Genomic DNA, 26,265 nt, shown 5'->3' on the forward strand with positions numbered 1-26,265 from the left:
AAGTAGATTATGTGGATTATTTTAGCGTTAATTAGGTAACAGATGGAATTTTTGGGATCAAGTAATTGTTTTAGACATTATGAAAATTCATGAAAGTTCATGAAAATGTTGCTTAAACCTGTTGCCACGAGGGGCCTTTTCAGATTTTTTTTTCTTTTAGCTGTGTGCATTCGTGCATTAAAGCAACAAATATTTCCAATTGATTAAACATTCAGCATTACAAAAACAAGGTGAAAGTTACTGGAGGCTGGTGTTCATTTCTGCTCAGGTGCAATGTTTACAGATGTGCTGTCATTGACAGTCATTGCTTTAATTCATCAAATAGCTCCTCACTTCTTGCTGTCTCTCTGCTCACTCAGCCACTTGAGGAATAAGAGACAGGTCAGAGTAAATAGTCCCTGGGGCATTCATGGCTTTTCATCTTCTGAGAGAGAAAAGACGAGAAGAGAAGAGAAGAGAAGAGAAGAGAAAAGAAGAGAATGAAACAAAGTGACATAGACGGAAGAGAGGGAAAAAGGGAATGAAATTAGAAATAGATTAAAAAGTGAAATAAGGAAAGAATATAAGGAAGAGGATATTAAACTATTATACAAGAGGAGGTAAACAAAACTGGGTAAAGAGATTAAATTAAGAGTAACCAAGGACAGGAAGAGAGGAAGCAAGGAGAGGAGACAAATTTAGATGATGCAGTATGAGAGGATGTGATTAACATATTTTTACTTTTTTTACAGCATTTGTCCAGCAGACACAGTGTCCAACAAAGCACCACACAGGTAATGTGTTACATTTTATAGATGTTGATGCTTATGTTCGATCAAGTTCTCAGGTTAACTGACACATGTAGTTATGAGTTTCTTTTCTTTAAAACTAAACAGCAGATATTTCTAAACAATTGGGAACTGCTGCATTCAGATTCTGCTCACTAATAAAACTTTTAGGAACCCTAAAAGGGATTCAGAGTTCATTCTCTTACCATCTTGCTGAATTGCCTTTACTGATATGACTGCAGCTTTACTTTGGTAAGCGCATGATGTTGACATGTGTTACAGATTTTATATCGACCAAAATTTAGAATTCTTGAGAATATTTTATAAGTATAATTCATCCATTAAAAAAAATAAATAAAATCCTGTCTGTTAGTTTGTAAAACACGTTTTAATTAAAATCCACGACTTAGTATTTAGTAGCTGATCTTACTTGTAAAGTGTTTTGTTATTTTTACACACGATTGTCTTTTAAATGCAACCAGAAGAGTATTTTTTCAACAGGCTGCAGATTCAAACTATACCATTATTGAAAAGAAACATGGTGTTTTTCACATGGCTCCACTGAAAACTTGTTATAGTTGATGTTCTCCCTAAAGATGCATCAATTCTAGATACTGATGTATCCTTCTCAAGCAACTGTGACAATGAAAAAACTTTCAATAACTTTAAATATCATGAAGGAGACAGTTGAAATTCATATTCTAGATAACTCTTTGGGGTTATACAAGGAACGGTTTGATAGATTCTATCAACACAAATGTTTCAAAGCTAAAGCGGTAATATGCATGTACTAACTCCACCAGGCATGTGATCTTATTTTGAAACTAGTAAAAAATACTTCACCCTCTTATAAACCAACAATTAGTCAGAACAAGTCTAAGTTAACTTGGCTTTGAGAAACAATAGATGGAAGCATTTAGTGCATCCTGTATGAATTATTTAGAGCAAAAAGGTGCAAAGAATGTGTGAAAGCCACATGAATTGTGAGGTTTTTTTATGTGGATTTTCAGGGTGAAAATACCCGACAGCGACATGGGGAGCCTTGTAGGGTTCCGGTACCCCACCACCTACTGGTCAACCTGAAGAGCTTCACCTACAACAGCATAGGAGAAGACACTGACATATTCTTCTGTCTATATGACCTGAGAGAGGGAAAGACGATCAGGTATGCAAACGAAAATACTTTCAACTGACTCATCAGTTATAGAGATGCAGATTCACTGGATACAAATGATGTGAGCTAGACTTTCTCCCTTTTTGTTTTTATGATGCTGACTGCAGCCATGAGGCATAACAAAAAGTGTATACATGTATTTACTCCCAAATTTATTTGTGTCTTTAGGATATTAGGATATATCCTGCTTTTAATCTTTTCTTGGGTTCAGTAGCATAATCATGATTACGTAAGTTCACTTCTGTCAGAGCACACCCATGATTTATCCTTTCTCTCTAACTTTTGTATTACTCTGCACTCATGTACTCTTTGGTCATTATGTGTTCCCTTTATCTCATTGCCTTTAATAACATGGAGTATAAATGCCAAGTGGCTACACAGACCTTCTGTAAATAATCCATGACCCCCCTCCCTCCTCTTCGCCTAATGAATGCCCATCAATTATGCATTTCTGGAAAGAACACAATGCTAACAGACAAAGAATTGCTAATGTCAATAATGAGGCTGATTTAGGCTAACAGTGATGGCATGAGTGTGTGCATGTGTGTGGGAGAGCTGAGGATGAAATTGCTCCCTGCAGGAAAAGGAATGATGGAGTGCTCCACAACCATTCCCTCATCGTTTCGCTCTGTCTCAGTTTTAAACCAGCTAAAAGTTTCTCATACCACACATACACGAAAATGCAAAAATACATTTGACCTTGGTGGTCTGATTTATCTGTGCCTCCTGACTCAGCATCACAGTTTAATGACAGTATTTGCTCCTCTGAGGTGCTCAGATGACAGAGCTCTAAAATAGAGAGGAGAGGAGAGGAGAGGAGAGGAGAGGAGAGGAGAGGAGAGGAGAGGAGAGGAGAGGAGAGGAGAGGAGAGGAGAGGAGAGGAGAGGAGAGGAGTCTGTCGTTCCAAAAAAATCCTGAGACTCAACTCACCCACTGAGCGTGCCCCTGAGAATCATTTGAGAACTTAAAATTCCAGTCAGTCTGTTAGTGTGTGTATATGTATTATGTTTCAGTAAACACCGTTATCAGTCTGGAGTCCGAGACAAATTTTTGTGATGTAGTTGTCCTCTTTGGTCTACTTCCCCAAAGTCTTCACTGTTTCTTCTTTTTAGAGGAAACCTTCCACAGTTCTTCTCATGTCTCTCCTCTGAGTCACCACAGGCAACCAAAGACTCCTACATGCTTGAGGGAAAAGCTTCTGCTTACGCTGAATGTCTTTGTTCATGCAGGACAAACAGTATTTTTCAGTGTACAGTTATTTTAGAATATTCACTCACTGTTAGTTTTATGTTTCTCTCAAGAGAAGACTCACCTCAGTTTTTCTACTTTAATGTAATATAATTTAATGTTTGCATATTTCTTCTTTTTATTATAAGCATTAACCAGTTCTTTAGTCTATTGTTATGTTAAGCAGTAGCTCCGGTTTGACACTAATGAATAATTTAGTTAATTTGTTGTAAATATTCAGGCTTCTATGAGCTTTCTGACTAAGAGCAGTTTTCTAAATATAAACAAAACTGATGAGAAATTGATATTTAAATGATATGTACTGTTCAAAGAATAGACAGTTTGTTCCCCTGTAAACATGTTAGAGCACAGCTAGTTTTTACCTGTTACAGTAATATCAACCCGTAATTTGAAACTATGAAATAAGTAGCCTGCTTTTTGCCATCATTGGTCCTTCAGTCCTATTTTTGTCCCATATCAGCCTGGTTTCTGCCTCAAGAGAGCTTACATTTTTTCCTTTGCCAGGGATAAAGACTTTTCCACTCCAATCCCAACAGCACAGCTCTTAGTGTTTTGTCTCTCGATGGTAGAACTTTGCAAGGTGTGACTCACAAGAGCTTGTAGTCACTGGAGCATTACCCTCCTCCATCCTATTTTCACCACTTATTTTTTGCGAGGAGCGCTGTGATGTCAGAGCATTGTTGCTCCAGTGGAAGAATCTTCTCTGTAATGATGGCAAGTGATGAAAAACTGAGTTTCAAAATCATGGAATAATGGATATAATTTATTATAAGTGTATGTAATGAGAAAGACATGGCTGTGCAGAATCACCAGCTCTACTCTGATGAGATTAAATCAAGCATTAAGTGAAACTGAGGTTAAACTGGTAGAATGAACCAGATTAACCTCAGTTGAACAGCAAATTGAATTTCACCTGGGTCACGTGCGCATACTGTTTTTAAGCTTTTGTATGAAGGTTGTCAGGTCAGTGCTTTTGTTAGGCTCAGTATCACATACTGGATAAAATACTTCTGGAACTCTAAGAGACTAGTTTCCAATTATCACTTTTTCAAAGAGCTTGTCCCTTTATATCAGAGATATCCCTTAATGATATGCATAATGTTTAATGATGCTGTGCAGAAGGTAATTAAGGAATATCAGCAGGCGAAGTCAATGGTATGCACAAAATAAAACCAAAGTTATTTTAAGTTTCATTAGCACAGCCCTAGACCAGATATATAATGTCTCCATGGGATTAACAGGCTCTATACATTTCCTGAGAGAGCACAAGTTCATACAAACTCTTCATTAACTAATCATCAAAGATAGCTTTTAGCAGTGACGCTCCACTTATCGGCAACTGAGAGCGGCACTGTTGGCTCAGCTGTGATTCACATCACGTTACTTGAACATTTAAAGCCCCAAAAGCCAGTGAAACTATTTTAATATGATACCACGGTTATAATTAGCTGCCTGCAGAGCGACTAACCTTCTGTTTGTTTAGGTCCAAATTTGTACTAAACCAAATATTCTACTATGATAAAGCATTGACATTCAGACTTTTTTTGGACATAATTTGGCTACTTCGTAAAAAAAAAAAAAAAAAAAAAGAGTGAATTGATTCGATTGAAATTAACAATATTTGTACACTTGTAATAAATGTGGTTAGTCTAAGCTGCGCCTGTATGTGAATTCTAGGAAAGTGTATATTTGGAAGAGTTTTAGTTAGATAGATACTGTCTGAAATTTCCCTGCCATCCTCAACAGGTGTGCATGTGCGTTCTGTTTATTTATTTGCATTTATAATAATGTGTATTCTGTACATGCATAAAGTTGTGTGCACCCTCTTTGCATGCAGGACATAATCAAATATCATCTGGTCCTTGCCAAGTCTTCAGTTCAAGTAAATACAGCCTAAAATCAACAAAAACGCACCACATATAACACCGTGTTATTATTCATTTAACCAAATTGCAGCCAAACCAGGCCAACATGCAGAGGCAGTATGTGGAAAAACTAAGCACACCCTTACTGCTTCTATGGGAATTAAGAAGATAAATATCAGCCAGGTGCTGCTAAACTTAACTCTCGGTTAACTGATCAGCACTGATCAGTGAGCAATGATCTGAGAAGCGATATAAGGCCATTTCCCCAAAATTTAGAGTTACTAATTTTCCCAGGAGTTGATGTCTTAGCAAGTTTAGCACAGATGAGACCAAAGTAGAGCTGTTGATGACCATAACACAAAACACCATGTTGGTGAAAACCACACCACATATCAGAACAAACACCTCATACCAACCGTCAACCACGGTGGTGGAGGAGGGCAATCCACCATGAATTCTTCAACATCCTAAAATATTTTATATTTTAAATATGAGACAGTTTGTACAACAGATTAACCTAGGCTGAAACCAGGTCCTGCAACAGGGCAATGATCCCAGTCACAGCAGCAAATCCACAACAGAATGACTGAAAAAGAAAAGAATCCAAGTGTTGCAGCTGTCTGCTCAAGCAATCCAGACCTCAAGCTGACTGAAATGCTGTGGTGGGGACCTTAAGAGAGCTTTGGATTGATAAATTCCTGCCAACCTTTTATAAACTGAAGAAGGGTTTAAAAGAAGAGTGGGCCAAAGATTCTCCACAACAATGTGAGAAACCGATGTCATCATACAGAGAACATTCAAGTAATTTTTAAGTGATTGCTGCTAAAGGTTGTTCTACAAGCTGCTGAATCATTGGAACTTGGAAGTTGTTCCTCTGAGGTTGTATTCACCTAATTATTATAACATGGTAAAAAAACGGATGATCATTTGTAATGTACTTGTAATGTAACCTGAGAATTGAAAGACGGTGTGCTTTGATATGCATATATGTGTGTGTTACATATTAAGTCCTTTATATGCTGTATATATATACAGATATGCATGTATGTTTATCTTGACCCTAAACCTGTGTGTCATTCGCCAACAACAAAACTCCGAAGCTGTGATTGCGAGTTAAAACCAGTCGCCCACTTTTCATTTGTACCCTGCATCTATCAGGTACAAACACACGCATAAACACACACACAACAGTCGCATTCTCCCACTGTTTGGGGAGAAATACATATTTATTTTCCTTTGTTATATTCGTTTGGGATGGAGGATTAGAATAAATTGTTTCGTTTAAAGATTGCGGCACAGTGTGTTGTTGGGATTTGTTGGTCCTCAGTGCTACTGTTGTTTGCAGGAAACTGTGCATTCCAACATAAGCAGTAACCTGAGAGTTGCCTGTTACAGACGGCAGCATGGTGAATAATAAAAAGAGTTATTTCTCTATGATGAGATGCAATTTTCAGAAGAGAAACATATTAATTCCTGGAAACTGAGCCTTTAAAGCCTCAATTCAAAAAAGTCCGGATGCTATATAGGGCTGAACGATATATCGTTATCGTATCTATATCGAGATATGAACATTCAAGAAAGTAATTTCGAAAAAGCAACGATATAAACGATATATTTCCCCCGCGCTCGCCCTGCTTATACAGCTCCAGCAGTCACCATAAACATTACTTTTAAGATTGCGCTTGAACGCACCCCACCGCCAGCCAACCACAAAGCTTATTTCACGCTTGCTGTGGATCGACAACTGAAGCCAACCAATGACAAACATAGGAGGGTGGGAGTGAGGGAGAAGTAGGCTGAGACGCACACAGCCACACACATTCACGGGGAATTCACGGCGAAATCAAAACGAAAGAAACAAAAGAAAAGTGACATGAGCGCGGAAGATAATTCGGCCGGTGGCAGTGCAGAATCTAATTTTGTGCCAAAACATAAATCATCCTCCATTATTTGGAGGTATTTTGGATTTAGAAAGGATGATGTCGACCAGAGCGAGGTGTTGTGCAGGTCGTGCTTGGCGAAAATTAATCAATAAAACTGCACTCTTTTGTTTTATGATGTTTTTATTTTTCTGAAAAATGCTTGGTTTTCACCGAACCCGTAGTCATATCGTATCGATATCGATATCGAGATATCTGGCATGAATATCGAGATATGAAATTTTGTCCATATCGTTCAGCCCTAATGCTATATAAAATATAATCAAAAATCTCATAAACCATTATTTCATTCAAAATAGAGCATTAAAAAACCTATAAGATGTTGAAAGTGAGACATTTTACAATTTTATGAAAAATATTAACTCATCTTTAGTTTGACGACAGCAACATATCTCAAAAAAGTTGAGATGGGGGCTACAATAGTCTTGAAAATAAAATTAAACAGCAGGAGGAACACTTTGTATTTATTTTAGGTTAATTAACAACAGGTCAGTAACATAATTGAGTATAAAAAGGTCATCTTAGAAAGGCAGGTCTCTCAGAAGTAAGGATGGGTAGAGGTTTAGCAATCTGCAAAAAACTGTGTCCACAAATTATAGAGCAATGTCAGAATTAGTTACTCAATATAAAATTGTGAAGATTTTGAATATCCCAGCATCTACAGAACATAAAATGAAAATATTCAGAGAATGTGGAGACATCTCTTTGTGCAAGGGACGTGGATGGAAATCAATACTGGATGGTTGTGATCTTCAGGCTCTCAGGCAGCACTGCATAAAAACAGACATGATTCTGTCATAAAATCACTGCACGGGCTCAGGAGGACTTCCAGAAATCATTCAGTAAACACAGTTTATCATGCCATCCACAAATGCAGATTAAAGGTCTATCATGCAAAGAGGAAGTCATATCTGAACACGATCCTGTAAAAGCTGCGGTCTTCTCTGGGACAAGACTCATCTAAAATGGACTGAGGCAGAGTAGAAAACTGTTCTGTGGTCAGATAAATAATAACAATTCTTTATGGATATAGTTGATGCTGCATTCTCTCGACTAAAGAGAAGAGGACCATCTGGCTTTTAATCAACATTCAGTTCAAAAGCCTGAATCTCTGATGAGGAAAGGCACTGTGAATGCTGAAAGTTTTTTTACAGGTTTTAGAGCAACATTTTCATAATATGTCTTTTTAATTTTACCTGTTTAAAACATTTGGCGCATTGTGAAGCGCAAAATATGACCAACAACTCCTGTTGCATCTGCATCGAACAGGGATGACCAGGAGGGAGACACAGATGTGTTGATGGATCATGGTATATTTGTTGAATTAAACAGCCCCGTAAAAGTCAACGTGACAATCTTGTGACAGAAAACTCACACTTCATTTTCTTTTTAAAGTCTCATTTGAGTTGTCTTCCACATCCATTACACACAGTGCACAGCTGCAGTTTTTTTTTTTACAGCATCCATAAGCACTGTTATCAAGTCCAAGTAGACTCTCTTAGGCTCCCACCAACGGATATGGTCAAGTTTGATGGTGACCCCCTCCAGTATTGGAAGTTCATGAGGCTTTTCACCACAATGGTGGACAAGGAGTCAGTTGCTGCAGAGGAGAAGTTAACTCGTCTACACCAGTACACCGAAGGAAAGGCTCGAGATGCCATAAGTCACTGCTTATACAACCCCAATCCTAGTGCGGGTTTCAAGGAGGCACTTGAGCGACTAAGAACAAGATTCGGAAATCCTCATTCCATCTCACAAGCTTGGGTTGGAAAGGTTTTGAACTTCCAATACTGGAGGGGGTCACCATCAAACTTGACCATATCCGTTGGTGGGAGCCTAAGAGAGTCTACTTGGACTTGATAACTGTAAATGAGAGTATATTGTGAAAATTGACAATGAAAAGTAAAATTACACTTTCATTCTGAGGAAGCTCCATGATATTTTCTGTTTAGCTTTATGGTAAATTATGTGGCCTCTTTCTCCATATTGTGATTAAAATTTTATAAAAACATGTGTATGCATGGTCTGAAGCATGCACAAGGCGTGCACATTGTTACCCACATTCTTTCTATGTAAATACCAGTTTGTTTGCAGAAATAGGCATCCGCATGTTTTTTGTGTGTACACATCCCTAATGCATCTGGCCCCTACTGTCTTTAATGCTGACATCTTAATAAATGTGGCGGCGGCCATGGCTCAGTGGTTAGAGTCAGTCGTCCAATCACCAGAAGGTTGGCCAGTTCAGTTCCCACTCTCGTCACTCAAAAAATTGGTGGAACTGATAGCTGGAGGGGTGTCAGGTGGCCTTGAGCAAGGCACCGTACCCCCATGCTCCCCAGGCGCTGCAAACGGCTGCCCACTGCTCCATGTTGACATCTGTCTCTATGAGTGTGTGACCCTGTGCATGTGTGTGTCAACAGGTGCCAACCTGGATGGGTTAAAAGCAGAGGACAAATTTTGTGTGTATACATGATCTTAATGTAGGAATGAAATGGCATTGATGTATTTAGAAATCTGTCTAATTCAAAGTATAATCCTCCCTCCTTCTGCAATTAAGAAATATCCAATTCAGTGTAAATGTGCTGGATATTCTGTGAATTTCAGTATATTTTTTGTATAATATTTATAAAACATCATTCACTTGCTTAAAGGTAGAACACAACACTGTGTTTGTCAGATTTATGTAATCTTCCTCAAAACCACCTGCTCTATTATGTGTGCGTCATACACTTAAAGTAAAAAAATATCTGTGGATTAGTGTGCGCTTCTCTCTCTCTCTCTTCCTAATAGTGTGTCTGAGGGTTACTGTATTACTGTCAAGTATGCCATTACTGAATTAAAGCTCCCCAGCTTAGTCACATCTCCTAGATAAACAGATAAAGAAACAGAATTGCTCTTAAAAGTAGATAATATTTTTCTGCTCCCTGAGTAAAAATGTCTGTGACATCCTGCTTTAGAGTTTCCTCAGTGGTGGTGCTTCAGGGGGAGAGAAGAGATGACGCATCTCTTTCAGATATCCCCTGAAGACCCTGTGAGAGTGTTAGGGGTAAACTGAACGGTTTGAGCAGAGTCTCTCCACTTAGAGTCAGATTTAGCAGGATATGCAGATGGGAAGCCGCAGCAAAGTCTGACATAATGATATGTCTGACTGAGGAGATGTATGTTTAATTGAGATAATCCAATTTGGTATAGAAAATGTATTTTAAAAAAGACTCCATCACAGACTTAACTTAACCAGGCTGTATGTCCAAAACATAGAACCCTTCAATCTTTCACCTTTATGGTTCTCAGGACAGCAATCAGCTACAGCATGCAGCATCCCTGCAGGTGGTGGGGAGCCACAGACACACTGGGGAATAAGTGTTCTATAATCTTTTTCTCTTATGTTAAATACAGTTGTTCTCGTGGTTGTGTTTTTCAGTGAAAAGTTCATGGTGAGACTGAACAAGAACGGAGGACCAAAGAATCCTGAGAAGGTGGACAGGCTGTGCGCTCTCTTCACGGTAACAAACACAAACACAAACACAAACACAAACACAACTGAAATGAAAACTACGTGCTTAAAATGTGGGTTGGTTTAGTTTAAAAAAGAGAATACTCTTTAAAAAACTAAAAGGAGGATTATAAAAGTAAAGCTGTATTGCCCCCTATTGCTCTGTGGTGGAATCAGCCTCAAAAGTATTCAGAAAAAAAATAAAACGAGTCATGCTGAATATATTTTATAGCTGTGGTATTATTGAAGCTAACTGGAAAAACAGCTTACACAGTTTGAAAACTCAAATTATCTTCATGCTATATATGGTGAATGTGTATGTAGTTAATAAGGTTAAGGTCAGAAACGTGTGTGGGTTGATATAAAATCCACAGTCCAAATATGAAACAATCAACCATACAACCTCCTTATTTAAGGTAAAAACAATGCATGGTGAAATTCTTTTGACATTTCAACATATATTTTCCACCTTCAGTTGTCTTGTGTTTTTATTGTCCGTAACTTTGTTTGCAGGACCTGAGCAACAAAGACATGAAGAGAGATCTCTACATTGTCTCACAGGTTATTCGAACAGGTAAGACTGTAGGTACTTAGAGATGAATGAAATACCAACTAAGTTCCTGAAATGAAATAACTTTTCAACGTTTATGATCTTTAACTTTTGCCCAGAGGCCATTTTTTAATCCATAGTTTTCAGCCTACAACACTACAAACTCACAGTTGTGTGATTATATTCTGCTGGACAGATGTAAAAGGATGTCCGCATTTCTCACTACTTGCCAAACACATTTCTCCTGTGGCAGGTCGCATGCTGTTGAACGACAGTAAGAAAGGCCCTCCACACGTTCAGTACCGCCGACCATACGGCTGTGCCGTCCTGGCCATGAGTGATGTGCTGCAAACCATCTCAGAACTCAAAGAGGAGAAAGACTTTGTTCTTAAAGTCTACACGTAAGTGGCTGCACCACCTTGGATTACAAATAAAAACGTGAGCTGTTACCATGTAAAGGATTGATATAATTTGTTACAGTGATGTTGACCCACAAGTGGCTTCCCGTACAAAATGTTTTCATCATATCTTTACTCTCTTCTTCTTTTCCTCTTTTTGCTCTTTGTCACTGCATTTTTCTATCTCACTTCCCTTTTTCTCTTATGTTTTGACGCATGTAACATTTCAACCTCTTATTTCCACTTTCTCTGTCTGAGACTGTTTTACAAAATGAGAAAAAATTAGAAAATGGGAGTTGTCAACAGCTACAGTTACTATCAGCACTCCTCCACTCTTTCACACACACACAGGCCAACAGAGGAATCCCCCTCAGTTAAAACTTGAAAAGTCCCCTGCAGAAGCCCAAAGGTGTTCACTGTCACAACATATTGTAACGATTGTCCCGAGGACAATTTATGTTCCGTCGGTGGTTACACATGCTTTTCAGATTTGAGACAGAAATATATAAATAACACTATAATCAGTCAGTTAATCTTTTTTCTTCTTTTTATTGCTTCACTATAAAGTAATCATTTAAATAAACATCAATTTATCAAGTTACAGATATTTGTCTTTCAAATGATTCAGTAAACATTGTAGCTCTATAATTACAAATAAAACCAAACATATGCACCTAAGGTATTTTCTGATTAAACTGATAACAAACGGTGGGTATCACACTGAGAATTCTCATGTACTCTTTCAGAAAATCCTCTGTTGCAGGGTTACAAAATGTTTTCTGCTTGATGTACCGTGACATTTTTGTTTCTCTCCAGGTGTAACAATGAGAACGAATGGTACCAGATCCACGAGAACATCATCCGCAAGTCCAGTACCAAATACACTGCACCCAGCACCAATTACGGTAGGACAATCCAAGTGTGAGTGTGTGTGTGGGTTGGCTGTGGCTGGAAAGTGCATTAGAGTATGGGCTGTCACATGTGTGACCTTGTCAGTATGTGGTGCACTGATTTATGCACAGATTAGGTACATTATTAAAGAAAAGCCCTCGTGAAGCCAAAATTTGTCTAAGATTATACACAGGGTCAATTCTTCTAAATCAAGACTATCTGAAGTAAAGGATAACTGTTTTTTTCTTAGCCTATTATTACAGAATTTAACATCTGGTTATTTTAATTATGGAAAAACATTTACTGTACTGTCCATTCATTGCCTTCTTGTGGACCAATAGATGAGTCAGTGTGACTAAATTTTGTGCAATTGTGATTTCTGATGTTTTTGGATTTCTTTCTGGATTTTACATTTCTTTTGTTTTTTTTTCCCCTTTCTGTGACTGAATTGATGTTTTGTAATCGCATTTCTTTATTTTTCTTGCGCTAAACTCTAAATAAAGTTAGTAGAAATGGAACAGAAATTAATTTCTGCAAACGTTTTTTTCAGCTGATCTGTTGTTGTACATCCAAGAGTGAAATGACACATCCAACATGACATCATCTTTGCATAGTTACACTTAATTATTCCGTCATCAAAGCACAAAAAGCCCTTTTATATCGTTTGCAAGATTACATCACTGATGAAGTACTACATTCTACCTTCCCTCTCTCTTTGGGTGTCTGCATCACATGAAAGTCCAAATGTTTGGAGTCTGTTGATATTAAAGAAGCTCTTGCTTATGAACTAAGTGACACTCATGCATGTAGAAGTCAGAGTTGAAAAAAACAAACACACAAGCCTCCCAGGAGTGATTCACTTTAGAGAGCTGCACGCCATCTGACCGTTACATACATGTCATCACTTGACACGGAAAATCATCTTAATTGGTGTGACTGGAGGGGATTGTCAGCCTAACCCCATGTTGCACTCTGTGACCTCCTGTTGTCCCAAAGTCGCATTTTTTTAACTCGACATTTTGGCCTTATTTGCTTTAAGCTTGCAGTATTTTCTTTCACGTGAGAGGATGAATAGAAGCTCTTTTTATTGCTTCCACTGGAGAGATACAGTTTGGTTCAATATAATATGCGTTTAAATGTTTTTCTGTACAGTTCCAGAGTGTAATTGATTATGATCCTATATCCTCCTTGTCACCTGCAGGTCTGATCATCTCCCTGCAGCTGCTGAGGGGCGACATGGAGCAGGTCCGCAGAGAAAACCCTCTCATTTTCAACAGAGGTGTGGCCATCACACGGAAACTTGGATTCCCAGATGTCATCATGCCAGGTGAGTCACATATTTATGTTTAAGGGACAGACATCAAGTTTTATCAGTTTAAAAGTTCCAATTCAAAGAACCAGTGGAAGTAGAATAATAGAACAATCCCACCACTGAGACTCACAAGTTGAAGCACTGCAGTCATAAGGGGTGCTGAATTCTTGTAACTTCAACAAATTAGAAAAGCTGATTTCTCACAATTGGATGCACAGATGCTTAAAAATATCAGCTTGCACCATTTCAGTTTGCACATTTACCTGTCAAGTATTTTAGTTTCTGTGTCCACTTACAGGGATGGAAGATCTCAGCAAACTTTTACAAGCATCCTTTCTGTTTGCACACACCTGTGTGACAAAAACATGACAAAATACATGTATGTTTCTCTAGCATCAAGGAAATATAGGATGCCAACATTAATTTCAGAGGCCATATAAAAGTTTGAAATGAGTGGGTATGTTAAAGATGCATTACTTTTTTTTTCTTTATGGTGCTCTCAAATGTATAAATCTCCTCCGAGTTAATCTGTGATATATATAAATCACTAGATTAATTTCTGCCTTTCTGCAAAACAAGCTCAAGGCTAACATGTGGTGGTGTGCCATCAAAGTAAGAAGAGTGGGATGGATGTACCTTATAAAAAACTCTTTAAACGAAGTGAGGGTCTGGTGTTGCAGACAGCGTTGAGTTAGAGTATGCACAAAAATTTAAAAGTGCCAACTGCTAGTCTGAGATTGTTCATTTACACAATTTAGTGTCAAAATCAGCCGCAGACTCAGTTTTCAATATACAGAAAGCTGAGAAAGTGAGCAACAGACTTTAAGGTAGGATAAAACTTTCAAATCACTACCTCACTCCTTTCCTGTGAATTCAAGCTGTGCAAGTGATTCAACTCTTTTCTAGCTACTTTCACTTAAAAACTGCTCAGATTTGAAAAAAAAAAAGTTTTTATCATTCCATTGTGCTCATTTTAATAATAAAGCAACATCCCTTTTTGCAAAATGTTCTGGTTACCCCAAAATTAACTGATAACCTCGATCAGTCTGATCTCTGTTTGCCAGTAGTTCCAACAAAAAAAAAAAGAATATTTACCCGCGAATCGTCCTCTAAAACAGGCAAGAAAACAGCAAAAAAAAAAACACACATTCGATGTGCTGAAGAGTCTTTCACACCTCTTTCACACACATTAACCACTAATCCCCTCCAGCAGTGATGGAGTGAGTGTTTAACTCCCATCCTGATATATTCAGGGTGGCACCCCCTCCATGGGGATGAGTTGAAAATGACAAATGAATCCACAAACATGTTAACACAGGTCATCAGTCTCGTGTATGTTAGATGAATTCAGCTCAAAACCTGAGTGAGACCGTGAATGCTTCCGTTTGTGCTTGAGGAGTATGCAGCTTTGGTTAGGTTACGTGTGATAAAATGCATGTTTGATGTAGAACACCTACAATGTTTCCCATATATTCACGCAACAGATTAAAGTAATCAAATATGAGCTGTGTGATATTCACATTTAACTCAAAAACTAAATTGTGGGATTTTTTTTGTTGTGTCTGTGTTTTATGTGTTAATGTGTCCTTCTTGGTCCAAGGTGACATTCGTAATGACCTGTACCTGACACTGGAGCGAGGGGACTTTGAGAGGGGTGGAAAGAGCGTTCAGAAGAACATTGAGGTGACCATGTATGTCCTCTATGCTGATGGAGAAATCCTAAAGGTGAGTAGGTGGTCCTGCTATAGAAATGCAACTTATTTTGACACAAACAACACCGGAACAACATTTTTTTCACTGTCAGCAACTATATTTTAGGAAGTTTGTAATAATTTAGGTGGAATGGGAGAAAATAGATAAAAAGGTTTTAATTCATACTGAAATTATCTTAAAGATGACATATTTAGTGGGCTCTTGGTTGAACTTAAAATTATCGATTGAATAATTAAAAGTTATTTTAATGAATGAAGGGAAGAAGGCCTGCAGTTCACTCGATGTTTTGATTGTGGAGTCTCCCTTTACGATTTATATGTGGCTGCTTATGTCGCATTTCAATATGTGATAAGATGCTCCTTTGGCCAGGTCATCCTTGATAAATTATTTAATCATTTAATAATTTGTTCCCATAGATTTTCTGGTTAGATAAAGGCAAAAACAATAATAATGATAAGAATACCAAATGTTGAAACTGAGCAGTTTTTAAAAGTACATAGTTAGTTTGAATTTGATCCCAGCAACATATTTTAAATAAAGTGTGATGCAGACATGTTTACCACTATGTTGCATCACCAGTGACCATATTTTCAAGATGAACAAGTAGATTTAGATAATTAATGTAGTTTAGTTTTAAAACAATCCTTTATCTATTAATCAATATTTCAATGATTCCAGTTTTCTCCAGTTTCACTCATTGCTCTGTCCCTCTTAATGTTCGTTGGCTTGTCTCGCTCTGCAGGACTGCATCAGTCTGGGTTCAGGAGAGCCCAACATGCCAGAGTATCGCTCCTTCGTTCTTTACCATAACAACAGCCCTCGCTGGAGTGAAGTGATTAAACTGCCGATTCCCATTGATCGTTTCAGAGGGTCCCACCTACGCTTCGAGTTCAGACACTGCTCCAGTGAGTAATATTGTAACTGCCTTTGTCATTATTGCAGTTTACAAGTAATTGTCTGTTCAAAGAAAATCAAATTACTTCTCAGAGACGATTGCAACCCATCAGTATAGAATAAACTACTGTTGAGTAACACCTGCTGTGAACAAACATACAACAAAAGAAATTCAAACCCAACCATGACAGTATAAACGATGAGCTCCTGAGGTGTTTTGACAAATTCATGATGCTACAATATCTAATTTATCCTCTGGGTAGTGAAATACTGAAGTGCTGAACATCTTTTTCTGTTTTTAATGTCGCATCTCCCTTTGTCTCTCATTTCCTCATACTCTACAGCAAAGGATAAAGGGGAGAAAAAGCTGTTCGGCTTTGCCTTCACTCCTCTGATGAGGGAGGATGGAACCACTCTATCTGACGAGAGCCATGAGCTCTATGTCTACAAGGTCAGATAGAATTGTTGCATTTCTGCTGTCTTTCCATGTTTACATCTGTTTGTTCTCTTCTATACCACATATTATCAACGTTTACCTTAAAAATCATATACCATCCCTTAGCACTAGTCATCAAATCAAACAAATGTCCAATACAACTGTGAAGACATTTTCAAAATTTTTGGAGTGGTGCACAGTAGCTCCTCTGCCTTCTTCTTGACCAACAAAGCCGTATCCACCAAAAAATTAAAGCTAATGCAAAATACACATATGCTGTGTTTTTAGTTATTCGTCCTTTTAAATGTCATTTTCAAATGTAAAGTAACTGCAAAAACCTGCAACAACCTTCATAGTTCATAGTTCAGCATTCTAAATTTTGAACTAAATTTAAAGTCCCACGATGAAGTAGTTCACATTCATTTATCAATGACCTCAGAATGATCCTCCTTATATAGATCATAGTGTTATTTTATGAAGATTAGAACATGGACGTCAAAGCCATCTAAGCAGATCCATGCAAATATCTGCATTTATTTGTTTTATTACTAACATTAAGGTAATGAAAATCATAGTCATAAAAAAAGTGTGCATAGCTTACTTCACTTTATCATTTTTGATGAAAGAATTTGAAAAAAAAAGCCATCTTCAAAATATCCAGCAACAACACCATGATATATATGCAGAAAAAACTAAAATAAGTTGTTAGTGTGACAGCAGCTGTGTGACAAAATCTGGTGTTAAAGCATCCCCTTCGATAAAATCATACTACATGGTGTGAAGGGAGGACAGAAGTGGAGGACAGCGGCGGTGAAAAAAGCCACAATAAAGGTTTAACTTTAGCTTCCTGCTGTGCAAAGCCTGTCTTGATGTGGGAGTGTTGCTGCATAGTACTACACATATCAGTAACTGTAGTTGCATTTGTTATATATGTGTAAATGCCTGTGACTGGTCCAGAAATCATTAAAAGATCTGTGGCTCCCTGTGAATCGCACACCCCATGGGTGCGTGCGGGCACAGTTCATCATTGTGCAACAAAGTTGAGCAAAAAAGTTCTTGCTGTTGACAAGAACTTTATTCAATACTGCAAGAAACATCTGTACTCACTTCATGTTTGTCAGGGAAAAGTTGCCTTATTCAGATCAAAATTAACAGAAAATGTTAAAGCTGCTCATGAATGCACTCATTTTAAAAAAACGTTTAAAAATCTTAAATAGTACCACTTCTCCCCTTCTCTTGGCCTCAGTGTGACGAGAATACAACCTTCAGTAACCATGCCCTCTATCTGGGTCTGCCCTGCTGCAAGGAGGACTTCAACAGCTGTCCCAGCATCCCCTCCAGCCTCATCTTCCAGCGCAGCACCAAGGAGACTTTCTGGATCTCCACACAGCTCTCCTCCACCAAGCTCACTCAGAACGGTAACACAGCTGATTCAGTATGACATAAGTCTATGCTTAGTTTGACTGTTTTAGGGCATTAAATCTTCCCTCAGGCACAGGTCCTGTAAGCAGAAGAAACATTAATGTTTATCTTAGTTTAACAAGGAAATCTTTAAACACCAACAACTACAGATAAAATGTCTCAGGCAAACTTAACATTTCTAATTCCACAGCAAACATGATGCAGTAATGTAATATGTTCTTTAAAAATGTTCTTTCTTTTAATGTCAGAAGGTGTGAACAAAAATCTGGAGTGCATCCCTTATGGGGAATATTGGCCCCTTGTGTTGCCAATGATTGTTCAGTAGATCAGTCCATATCTTGATGGAGCTGTTCCCCATTTCCATCCATCCATCCATCCATCCATTCATCCATCCATCCATCCATCCATCCATCCATCCATCCATCCATCCATCCATCCATCCATCCATCCATCCATCCATCCATCCATCTTTTTGGATCTTTACAATTTATTTTCGGTTGTTGACATTGCTGTTCTCTTCCAGTGGACCTCCTGGCCCTGCTTAAGTGGAAGGCTCATCCTGACCGGGTCATGGACATCCTTGGGCGTCTTCGGCATGTCAGTGGAGAAGAGATAGTAAAGGTGAGATTTAGTCTGACAAGAAAGAAAGGAGGGAGGTTTGAATAATAATGAATAATTTTCATGGCATCAAATTATCTGTCGACATAGATAAAAAAGATTGAGACCAAAGTCACTGTGAAATTTTAATTGGGAGCTTGAACCATGCGATTGCCGTGTCACCATATCTCACACACTGTTTTTGAGCAGAAAACCCATTTTTTTCCCTGACCCTGAGTTATTGCACTGTAGTATTTTTATTTTGCTCCGGGGCATTTTACACAGTCCGTTTTGTCACGGATGTGAAATAACAGTACAACACCGTGATTTCTAGTGTTTTCTAGCAGCTTCATCGCAACATCTGAGGTGTGACACTGCCACTAGTACTCTTCACCACGGTTTGACTTTTCCACAGCATTTATCTGCGCTGTTACATCTGGCTATGAAGTCAGGGAGACAACAGGACCCATAATCTTGGTGCTTGAGTCAAATTTGTGGGCTAGAGTAGTCACAGCAAACATATTTATCTAAAACTGGATACAGCTCACATTGTCCTTCATTTAGACACATAAAGTCTGCTGACAGTCAGACATGGACTTGAGTTTTCTTAAGGAAAACCCTGAGGAACTACCAACTAACAGCAGTACAGCATGTGTCAATGTAATTATCTGTTTATGTCTTACAGTTTCTTCAAGACATTCTGGACACTTTATTCTCCATCTTGGATGACAACACGGACAAATATGGACCACTGGTGTTCCAGTCGTTGGTAAGTGTGGATTGATGAAAAAGAAGGAAATTAGATTAAAAACATTAACATGGTAATCCTGATCGTAAGAACAACCGACTAAAGATGAAGATCCTCGAACAAAAGACAGATTAATAACAGATGTGACACACTGTCAGTTTTGATTAGATTCAGGCTGTCATGTGTCAAAATATTGCAAACACACACTCAGACTCACTCACACACCGAGTCAGACATGATTAAGAGTGATTTGATTTGTGAAAGTGGCAGACTTTCAGCTGCAGCTGTGTTTTGGTAGCAGATGTACAGCAAACAGAACCTCAGATTGGTCTGTATGCCTTTGAAATATAAGCACACGAAGTGACAACATCAAAACTGAACATGTTACAGAGATAAAACACGACAGTATATTTTCAGAGATTTAATGAAGCTTGAAAAAAAATCTCATCAGTGCAAATCTTATCAGTTGATTCATAGTTAACTTGTACCATATAACAAATTTGGCACAGAGGCATGTATACAACATGTTAAAGACAATAAAAACTTTTTATAAAAAGTCAATAAGTATGTGAGTGACAGAAATTGAACATGATCCTTTTGCAGGATATTCCCTTATTTAGTGTTATGATGACGATGCCGGAGGGTTTCAGAAAGTGTTTAGCTGGACTGAGATCTGATGACTGTTGAAGACAATGTTCCTAATCGTATTCATCAAGCTGTTCAGCTCCCCAGTGTGTGGGCTTTGTTGGTATTTCATTGTCGAGTAAAGATGATTTGATTTGAGCCAATTTTTCCCTCAAAGGCCACTTATATAAAGCTGACACTCAACCGTTGGTGAATGCCTGCCCCTTGTATTTTTGGTGTGTAAAGCACTGCAAGCATTGTACAACTCCACTCATTTTTTTTCCAAGATTTTTTCAAGATGCTGAATCCGGCATGTTGTCTGTTAGTGAGAGAATTTGCTCTGATAGGCTGTTCAGTGCAGTGAATAAGTGCACAAGTGAGGAGGCAGCAGTGAGGACAGAGAGCAAACAGCTGACATAACGTGTTAAGGACAGTGTTATTTCATTTGTCAAACGGAGCAACACTTCCTCAATAACACATCCACGTGGAGCGAAGACAGTGAACACCAACAGATAATCATGACTCAGGAGAGACCAACTCTGTCTGACATTACAGAAATACACAAAGTACATACTGCATTATTTATGTTTTTGTTTTGTTTTGTTAATCTTTGCTGTCTTTCAGTTTTCCTGTTTGGATGAAGTAGGCATTACTGAGCAATGTCTTCTTGTGCAGATTGTTCATCCTTGCCGGCAATTGGAAGTTGTGTGTTCAATTGCTATCATGTTTGCCCAGATGCTTGTGATGTGAGCAGACACAGCAGGGGTCCTCTTGTAGCTGGTTCTTGACAGTGTTTGATTTTAAGACCCTTAAGGGGACAAGTGAAACCAAACCATGACAGCAAAATATTCCTTACAGCGTAACAGAGCCACCAAGTCTCCTCGCTAAGGCTCAACGAACCCCTACAGTGAGGAGACCTCAGCTTGCTCTGATCTCTTGGTTCATGCCAGATATGGACTCGTATGGTGAACGATGACTCATCTCACACTTTTCTCCATATTTCTGTTAGTCTGTGAACTCATTGACTGTAATGAAATAACAATGCCTTTGGCTTCTATCTGTGCAACAGCTAATTGATATTCAGGCAACAACCTCCTGCTCTTTGCTTTTGTCATGATCGGAATTTGTATGCAGATGAATGTAAAAAAATAGTAAAAAGTTGTATCATTATCAGTTAATAGCTATTTCTATTTCAGCCAGTGTATTCCACCTCTTTTAATGAACACATGAAGCATGCGACCACAGCACACTGAAATGCTATAAGTCACCACTACTAGATCTAAAATTGGAAACCAACAGTCCTGTCTTATATGTAGATATTTGTGTATTTATTTTTGCAATAATTAAATCTTAAATGTTCATTCATTTTTAGTCTTTAGAGATTGAGACTGTTGTTCATCGCATATCACATTAACACACAAACATAACAGTCATCAAAATGTCTGGTTTGAACACAATTTTTTCAACTTGTTTGCTGACATCTTTCCCAATGATCTAAACGAAAATATGACAGTCGCAGTCGCTGTTGAAACACCAACCAGATGATCCTTCCTTGTGACTTAAGCTCCTCAGAACAATGAGCCCTCTTTTAATTTCACTAACAGCTTTTCACATCTTTACATCTTGATGCAAAATCAGAATCATCCGAGCCTGCACAGCATGATGGCTTGTTTAAACGTGGCAGGTGCACACTGTGCACGACTCCACACTATGTTGAAACGTATGCATCCATTTCTTCAATATGCCACCCCTGTGTAGAACTTAACGCTTAATTATATCCTGTTTACCCCCACTCCCCCTCTTTTCTCTCTCTGTCTTTCTCAGGTGTTCATCATAAACCTGCTCAGGGACAGTAAATACTACCATTTCAGGCCAGTGATGGACACATACATCCAGAAACACTTTGCTGGCGCTCTGGCTTACAAGTGAGTGTTTTACTCTCTCACTCACTGATAGGAACAGAGCTCAACAGAGCATCTAACATACCCTGAAAATTGATTTAAACTAGTGTGCTAGTTAAAATGGCATGTTCTCATCTGTTTCTAGTATCTCTATCATTCTCTCAGGAATATTGATATGACTTACACCCAAAAAACAATACTTAAAGAATGAAAAAAAACATAATTGACCTTACAACTTCCTTGACAGTCTGGTGTGTTTATCTTATTTTTCTTATATGGTATGGCTCCCTGCCAGCTTAAAGAATGCAGTAGTATCATACAAATATCATGAAAGAAATGGAGGGAATGGGAAAATAATAAAGGCAATGATGCTACTAAATTGCAACAATGAACCTACAGATAATAATCACTGGAACCTGCATCTCACCAAGAGAACTCAGCTCATTGTTTATGTAAGGTGTCCAACCCTATACCCTTCTGGTTCACTGTCACCACTTTCCTGTTTCTGGTTTATATGAAACCCTGCTCACTGCTCCTCACAAAACCACATACAGTCACAGTTAGTATATCTGCTGTGAATATAGTGTGTCATCAGTTAAGGGGTTTTCCATTTGGGGCTTGAACTTGTGATTAATGTTGTGAAAGGGTCAGTTTTTTCCTCCACCCTAAATCAACCAAACTGCTTGAGAAAATTGAAAATGGTAGCAAAACAGTTAGGACTCAGACCCCCATCTACCTACATACTGATGTAGGTACTGATTTCACATCTGGATTGTTTCCCTCTATGTCACCTGACTTCCTGAAAACCTTTCTGGTAGAAAACTCTTAAGACTAACTCAACCATCATCATAAAATGTTAATGTTTTGTTCACACCTATTACTGTTTTGATTAATGATTTATAGATTTTATTCCAAATTCTACCTCGTGTTCTCTGAGAAGAAGGAAAATACAGTAATGTTTGCTGTGTTTCAGAGAGCTGATCCGCTGTCTGAAGTGGTACATGGAGCGCTCTGCTGAGGTGGTCAGACAAGACCACATACAGGAAGCCATGAGGGTGAGAACCAATCATTTTTTTAAACATTCATTTTTCCCACTGAACGCCTTATATTCTTCTTCTGACAAATATGTCAAGACAGCATATGTTTAGTGCTGTGTAGACAGAGCAAAGGTCCATCTCATATGCAGGATGTACCACATTATCTGACAAAGCTGCTCAGCACTTTGAAATAGTCATCAGACTCAAACATCCATCTCAAATGGGTCACACTGTCATGTATAAGTGGACGGTGTGAATTATTGAGAGTAGTTATGACACATGCTGCAGCTGTGGATTCTGACTTTTAGAAAATCCTTTGAAAGCCTGTCTGGGCCCATGTTAGAGTCTTAGCTTGTTTTTGTCCACTGCAATCTATTACACATCTCTATAAACCATGTGCTCACTTGTTTGTGAAGATTTCCTGTAATTCAGGTCATGGCATACTGTGTCTAAGTGCAGAACAAAGGCTATCAGCCTTGCTTGAATTTCTTGAAGATGTTTATTTTTTAGAACCGAGGAAGCCTTTTAGATGAGCAACCGTATACCTGGAACTGTTGCAGGATGAAAGTGACCTTGTCTGACTATCTAAATATCAGAATCAGAATCAGGTTTATTGCCAAGTAGGTTTTCACTTACAAGGAATTTGACTTTGTGTAGTTTGTGCAAACAATATAGATATATATACAATATACACTATAGTCTAAAAATATATCTGTATTTATGTCAATGTTTCTCCTTTATTTTCTATCCCTTTGTATTACTGTCACACACCAAACCATCCTCAGGCACTGGAGTATCTGTTTAAGTTCATCGTCCAGTCTCGGATCCTTTACTCTCGGGCCACCTGTGGTATGGAGGAGGAGCAGTTTCGTACCAGTATCCAGGAACTCTTTCAGTCCATCCGTTTTGTCCTCAGCCTCGACAGCCGCAACTCAGAGACCCTCATCTTCACTCAGGTGAGAAAACAATAAAATGGATGCGTAAGCAGAGTAGCCTACTGGCTCTTTTCCTGTAATAATTCAGCTTTTTAGAGAAGCATCAAGTATAAAACTGATTGAGTTTTAATCTACTTCACTCATTTTCTTTTTTCACAGCTGAAACGGCAGCTTGTTCTGTCTTTGTAGTTTACACAAAACTTTAATTTGCTTTCATAACAGCTAGTGCCATGAAAATGTATTTAGTTTTACTTGTAGTTCACTGAAGTTTCTAAGTAAGCTTGTTTTCCATCACCTCTTACAGTAGTTGCTTTAATCTGACTCGAATATGCTCTTTGCACCTCTTTGTACTTGTACCTCTGGTCTTTCCGTGCTTCCTCTCCACCCCTTCTCTTTCAACCTCCCCTGATTCTTTGCTCCTTCAATTGGGTCCCTTTTGCACCCATGCACCACAGGGCTCCCAGCCTTGCCCAGGCCCAAACCCAGCCCCTGGCACTGGCATTGGGCCTCCTGCACCCTTAGCACTAGTACCTGCCCTGGGCCAAACCCAGCCCCTTGCCCCAGGACAGGTTCCTGGCAGCGTGCAAGGCAACTGTTCTCAGGCCTTGAGCTCCAACGCTCCGCGGCCACCTCCACTGTCAGTAAGTAGATCTCTGGAAGAAAGCCAAAACTCCCAGTTTGTTGTGTGAAGCCCAGAGTCCTAATTCACCTGTCCAGCTGTTTGTGAGCCTAACATCTCACACACGCACCTGCAATCCTGCACACCCTGACTGATTTCACACATAAGTACACATTCCTGTCCATCCCCCACTGACTAGTCACACCCAGTGAATGTCATTCTTTCAAAATCACTGCAAATCAGTCACCTGCTACCTGATTCAGAACATATATATTCACCACACCTCTAAAAAAAGTCAACAACAGCATCTTTATTAGCAGTCAAAGACAAAATATCCACTCACATCAGTTGGATGCTAATGCACATGCAAAGAAAGAAGAAACTGGAATTAGTTAAATATATCAAATTTATCTGCTATCCATGTTTGTCTGTGAGGCAGAGAGGTCAAATCTGCACAGTGTGCTGTCACAAAAATTATAGTCACTCATGATAAAAAAAAGGACTTATTTTACTCAAACAGAAAGGCATAAACATTTATAGTATGTATAATTCTATATGAGGTCATCCAAATCAGTATCTAATCACAAAAAGTCGGGAGAATAAAAGACGCTTGGTCAGTAAGCTGGAAAGACATTTTTGTGTTTAAACTAAATTCAAATCAGTTGTCTACTGAAGATGTTAGACGTAAGTTTACACAAAATGATGGACAAAGACTGAAAGACTGAAATTGCCCTGAAAAACATTTTCAGTTAAACTGCAGTTGAATCGTCAGCACCTTTCAGACGACCACAACCCTTAACCAACTCAAATTCCACTCCACCCTGAGCACTGAGTTCAGCCTCGCTTCACAGAAAAGAAAAAATTCCAATTTTTTTTTTCAAATCCAGGAATCCCCAATTTTTACCAGCAGCTCTTTCTTCATGATGCTGTTTACTTAAACCAGCTGCTGGAGGTCTTTCACTGATCTATCTGGTTTCTAATTGTGTTGGATGTGTTATCGATTAACTTTGTTTTCTTTTTAATCTCCCCCTTTTAATCTTGCTCTGATCTGGCATCTACAAATTAATAAATTCTGTCCTTACCCCTCTCCAACATGCCTTTTTTCAAAATCAGGTGAACAATTGTTTTGTTAACACTGTTAACCTTGCAACCCAGTTGCTTTCTCTATAACATAAATCTTCATCTTCCTAACTCTCACTTCCGTCCTCCTCCGTGAGTATTTATCTTATCTCACCCTTTTTCTCTCCTACTCTTCCTCAGGCTGCACTGCTGAACTCGTTTCCAGCTATTTTTGATGAGCTGCTGCAGATGTTTACCGTGCAAGAGGTGGCAGAGTTTGTGCGTGGTACTCTGGGCAGCATGCCGTCCACAGTGCACATAGGACAGTCCATGGATGTGGTCAAACTGCAGTCCATAGCTCGAACTGTGGACAGCAGACTCTTCTCCTTCCCAGGTAAAGTTTTGATTGGACTTATCATCCTTATCATGGACAAGTCTTCTTATTTTTTCTCTGATTTATGGTACTTAGGGATGTGAAAGAGGGTTATGAATGTGTTTTTAAATGTACGAGTAGAAAAAAAAAGCAAAAGGGTGTCAAACAAATGACCGTTTTATTTTCCGAAAATGCTAATTTTAGGCAAATTTAGCTTAATTATTGATTTGCAAATTAATTATTAAAATCACTTCTTTATAAGATTTAT

General features: G+C 38.5%; 1 protein-coding gene across 7 annotated transcripts in view; it reads left to right on the forward strand.

The window, feature by feature from the left end:
- LOC142377541 (dedicator of cytokinesis protein 3-like) overlaps positions 1–26,265 on the forward strand; it is a 224,270-nt gene that overhangs the window by 172,672 nt on the left and 25,333 nt on the right. For all 7 annotated transcript variants that reach the window (XM_075461759.1, XM_075461761.1, XM_075461760.1 and 4 more), the window contains 17 exons: positions 732–773; positions 1,778–1,932; positions 10,417–10,498; positions 11,002–11,062; positions 11,292–11,439; positions 12,253–12,341; positions 13,529–13,654; positions 15,240–15,364; positions 16,095–16,257; positions 16,591–16,697; positions 17,929–18,100; positions 18,628–18,725; positions 19,387–19,470; positions 21,898–21,998; positions 22,948–23,029; positions 23,797–23,967; positions 25,826–26,018. In XM_075461759.1, coding sequence (XP_075317874.1) covers positions 732–773; positions 1,778–1,932; positions 10,417–10,498; positions 11,002–11,062; positions 11,292–11,439; positions 12,253–12,341; positions 13,529–13,654; positions 15,240–15,364; positions 16,095–16,257; positions 16,591–16,697; positions 17,929–18,100; positions 18,628–18,725; positions 19,387–19,470; positions 21,898–21,998; positions 22,948–23,029; positions 23,797–23,967; positions 25,826–26,018 — 1,999 coding nt within the window. The remainder of the gene's footprint in view (positions 1–731; positions 774–1,777; positions 1,933–10,416; positions 10,499–11,001; positions 11,063–11,291; positions 11,440–12,252; positions 12,342–13,528; positions 13,655–15,239; positions 15,365–16,094; positions 16,258–16,590; positions 16,698–17,928; positions 18,101–18,627; positions 18,726–19,386; positions 19,471–21,897; positions 21,999–22,947; positions 23,030–23,796; positions 23,968–25,825; positions 26,019–26,265) is intronic.

The sequence above is a fragment of the Odontesthes bonariensis genome, chromosome 3, assembly GCF_027942865.1.
Source record: "Odontesthes bonariensis isolate fOdoBon6 chromosome 3, fOdoBon6.hap1, whole genome shotgun sequence".
NCBI lineage: Eukaryota > Metazoa > Chordata > Actinopteri > Atheriniformes > Atherinopsidae > Odontesthes > Odontesthes bonariensis.